At 41.8% G+C, this 4438-nt stretch overlaps 2 protein-coding genes across 3 annotated transcripts in view; both read right to left on the bottom strand.

The window, feature by feature from the left end:
- The window catches only part of LOC118422577 (myosin-2 heavy chain-like), a 35969-nt gene extending 34748 nt beyond the window's left edge, over window positions 1-1221 (bottom strand). Inside the window, exon 1 of one of the 2 annotated variants that reach the window (XM_035830210.1) lies at window positions 144-1221. In XM_035830210.1, the coding sequence (XP_035686103.1) occupies window positions 144-476 (333 nt within the window). In that variant the 5' untranslated portion in view covers window positions 477-1221. The remainder of the gene's footprint in view (window positions 1-143) is intronic. The other variant, XM_035830211.1, reaches the window with a different exon arrangement.
- A 2350-nt stretch (window positions 1222-3571) lies between these two features.
- Window positions 3572-4438, bottom strand: part of LOC118422585 (centrosomal protein of 290 kDa-like) — a gene marked incomplete in the record, with an annotated part of 9839 nt that continues 8972 nt past the window's right edge. The window contains 1 exon segment of the mRNA XM_035830222.1: window positions 3572-4438. Coding sequence (XP_035686115.1) covers window positions 4248-4438 — 191 coding nt within the window.

Raw genomic sequence — 4438 nt, 5'->3', positions numbered from 1 at the left:
GACCGAAGGTCGTCACACTGCTGCCGCCATCTTTTAATTTCATTGTGACTGTCGTGCCCTACCATTTCTTTCTTTACCGCCTGTAGCTCTCTACTCTGTGCTCTTAGATTGTTTAGCTCTATTTGTAAGTCGTCGTCCCTTACCTCAGATTGGTACGCCTCCGTCAGCTGCACGCGCATCTTCTCCAGTTCTACTCGCAGTTCGTCCCTGTCGGTCCTGATCTCCTCGAACAGAGTCACCCTACTGTTCAGTTCGAATATCTCGCTGTCCTTTGACATGACTGTCACCTCTAGCCTCTCGTATTTCTGCTTCCATGCCAGCACCTCGCGTGAGTAGTCGTCCAGTCTCATCGCTGTCTTCTCCTCGTCGGTGGAGACATTGATGTTGTCGGTTTGCGTCCATTTGTCCTGGTCCTGGTTAGGCAGCACCACGTAGTTCACCTTCGTTCCGCCGTCGATGGTCGGGTCGCGAATCATGATGCCAGCGATTTCCTAGTCCTTTCAAAGTCAAATTCTAGCCGGCAGTTGAGTTATAGTCACAATGATCAGATCTAGCTTGATCCCTAATCAGCGATGAAAGACTGTTTGTAGTCTGTTGACAAAGAATGCGTTACCGTAGGCTACACTGGTCGCTGCGTACTATGCTACGTTCGGCGTGTTGCACGAGAAAGACCGCTTACCTTTTCCCAAGAGGCCGGTAATATTGTCTAAGCTTGTAATGGCCGTACCTTCAGGCTGCATGAGTGGGCCAGGGCAAGACAAAAGCCTTCCGTTGTCTAGTCCTGGGACATTATGATTACATGTACAAGCTCTGCTGCGCCTGTTCCTGTGTCATAGACCTCCACCTTGATTCCAAATCAGGACTTCTGCATGGTTGACACGCAACCACTTGTTAATGAGAAACACTAGACTAATCCAATTTTGCCATGCCCCGACTTTTCCCACTCCCACCGACTTCCTTTGCGCGACGCGCCCAGCCTCCCACTACCAAAACAGACGCCTCACTACTTTACTGCTGAGTGCTTTGGTTGGGTCACGTCAGATCCCAATTTATCCCCACGTACCTTCTATATAGTTACCCTGGGAAACCTTTGCGCGCCTATTAAAATGAACTGTCCCCCTTTGTGTCCCAGGCCTCAAGCGTTGCAGAAAAGGGGGAGTGTTGTAAGGTTCCACCGGTCGTGTCAGAGACCCCGTAGCTCAGATTATGTGACAGTTTTTGTAAGGAGGCCATGGCCGGAATGCTTAAAGTGAACTATTACTGCGACCCGCACGTTAGTGCCCCAGGTATCACTGGTTGGAAAAGATCGGTATCACCAAGAGCGTTAGGACATGCGGCCTCACTGTGTTACTTTTCCTTTCCTACTAAAAGGACCACGTATTCAAACCATGAAGTCGACTTTTAATTACAAACGCCGCGCCACTTAAAGTCAATAACTGTAAATGTGTTCGCATGTCGGTCATGTAGAGGGTGTGTTAAGGTACGCTAATATGTTAATAAATGGTACGTCAAACAACAGTTTCCCGCCTTCTCCCACGCTATCCGGGCGATGGGACGTATTTTCTGCATGAGCGGAGTTCGTAGCCAGTAAATTAAGTTAATGAAGCGTACGTTCTGGGCCGGTAAACAAGGCAGCCGCCCGTCTGGTCTAACAAGTTAGAGAAAGGGTCACAGTGCAAAGGGCATCTGCTGCACCAATACGTGCTTGTTGTAGGAGATATCCAAATGTTTGCTAGTAAACCGTCCTGGTGACCCACGCTGCCCTCTGACGCCGCCGCGGTGACACGGAGAACAAGAGATGACATTCGCGATGACAACACATCATCAATCACAGCCATTGTGGCGGATACGCCCAACACATCTGTCTGTAATCCGATCCACAAAAGTATCTTATCTCATGAATATTTTAAAACAAACTCGCAGATAAAGGGCATGTTTACGTAAAAGCAAAGACGTGACCACAGGACGAACATACATAAATAGATAGCTTGGTAATCATAGGGGGCGCTTCTGTAACCACCGACATGTCCTTAACGTACCCAACCCAAACTTTGATACCCTCTTGATACTTATTTTCGATACTTGTTCCGTCAGCAGATATGCATTTATATATCATCTCAGGCTTTTATAATTCGATCGATATTGTTGATAAAACAAGCTCAAGTACCCTCTTGATAATAATTTCAGATACCGTAAACTTGTTCTTTCAGCGGATATGCAGTATATCTCATCTCAACCTGTTATATGTTGCAAGACATTCAATAAAGTAAAACAAGTTTACGTAGAGCATGAGGTTCCATGAACTTTACTTTAAAATTGATTATTTTTTTAGATTTTGTAATAACCCGGCCCTAGAAAGTATTTCTCCGAAAGACAACGGAAGGTTGCCTTCATGAACTTAACCGTCTCCCAAGTTGCTAGCACCGAAACGTTCTTCCTAGTATCTTATCTTCATCTAGTGCCTGAAAACTGTGTAATACATCGAATGAATTGTATCTTAACATGATAAAGCATGAAAACACAGCGTAGTACATATTTATTGATTGGATAGCCGTCGGGCACGGAAATATGATACGGCATGAATGGTAATTTCACATTATTGGCGCAACACTTTGTTAATCCGTAGATCGTTATCTTCCAATCGCCAAATAAAACGGAGATGTGGAGATCGTGATTTTATCGAAGATACACTTTTAAGACGTATTAGAAGGATCATCCTGCCTTATCTGTGATAAAGCTTTGTATTCCATGGGGACGTCGAGCCAATCCAATATGGCGAGACAAAACTCTCATGGGACGCGCTTTACGGGTCAATGGTCATTTGTATCAGCTCATAATGAGCACACTGTGTATGGCAGCTTTGTTCAAACTTTATGTCTAAGTATCCTAGCTTCTGCCAGGAAATATGTATTAAGCAATCAAAAAAGGCAATTGACTTATCCCGCATAATAGCCCGTCGTTGAAACGTAATGTCACCTAAAAGTATTGAAATGTATATATATAAAACTATTTAACAATTTAATAAATGTTTATCATACATGATGTTTGCCATTGCAGACTTATTTAACACAGTATTAAGTATTGAAATATACTAAAATGAAGGCTTGATTGATGTGTCTTTTACTTTTTCTCTGCTATCCAGAAACAAGAGAAATGCAATCTCCCATCCGTGAAAGGCAAGCGCCTAGGCTTGCCTCATGGTTACAGGTATGTCTGCATATTTCATATGTCAACTTCCATTCGTTCGTATTCTAGATGCATGTATTTACAGGAAAACAGACTATGATTTCAAAATATACTTATAATGTATATACGCATATGTGTGCGTTTGCCTACATGTGTGTACATATCGAAGAAAGAAATAAGAAATATGTATTTGATGGGAAGATATTTCATCCAATATTAAAGAGAACCATTACGTCTGCCCTTACCGGAAACTTTCAATGCTAGTTACTTTGGCAAGTATTCAACTATACATGTTACAACCACCGACCTGTGTAGCCTTTACCCTTTCCATATATGTCTTTCGTTTGTCCTGAACGAATAAAGCTTCCTTTCACAGAGACAGAGGGACATTGTACATGTGCTTATTTTATTTATTCAGATCTTTAAACTTCAACACGGAGGCACTGTTTAGCTTTGCACTATCAAGCAGGCTTAGTGATTGTCTCCTCAACTATTTTATGATTTTTATAAATAAATTCATTACCTACACATAAGGCGACTGGTACTGCATTTATATCAACATGAATCTACACTGCAAATCTTCCTGGGCAAGCCATTGCCACCACACATTCCGATAACATTAGCTATTGCGTCCGCTTAAAATATAGTTTGCTAATTACTGTATAAAAGTATCTTTTAAGCCCGTTTATTACATATATGCTACATATTGCCTTATTGCTACATCTTCCTTTATAAATAATTATCCAATGCCCTTAATGTATGATTAGCGTAGTACTCTAAATCTTTGTCCAGTTTGGTCTACATTTCAACATGCCCTACAGTTGCGTTAAGCACGGATATATGAAAGAGGAATACAACAAAGTACAGGTGAAAACGAAAGATGCCAATATAATTATTTTGAATGAACAAATGGATGCCCGCTGTACGCCAATGGTTTATATCTTTGGTATCATAAGGTGGGTTCCATGGAAAGTAGGCAAAGACATAACAAAAGATTTGCATAATGTTCTCCCATCACCATATTGATATGAAATATTATGTTTCTGTTACAATAGGAAACACTAATGTTTTCCGAATACCGTGGCAGCCAAAATTGCTATGCACAAAATTATGAAACACCAAATGTCAGTTTTGGATTCCTTATCTCTTTCTATCTGCAGAGCTTTTTCAAGTGTCTGTTTTTCTGTAGTGAGTTCGTGTAGGTTAACCTTCAATTTCTTGAGATCTTTCTCTGCGGCACTTAAGAAGTTTT

The sequence above is a fragment of the Branchiostoma floridae genome, chromosome 9 (assembly GCF_000003815.2).
Source record: "Branchiostoma floridae strain S238N-H82 chromosome 9, Bfl_VNyyK, whole genome shotgun sequence".
Lineage (NCBI taxonomy): Eukaryota > Metazoa > Chordata > Leptocardii > Amphioxiformes > Branchiostomatidae > Branchiostoma > Branchiostoma floridae.
The sequence above is the reverse complement of the archived record's forward strand: the minus strand, read 5'-3'. Positions and strand labels throughout refer to the sequence as shown.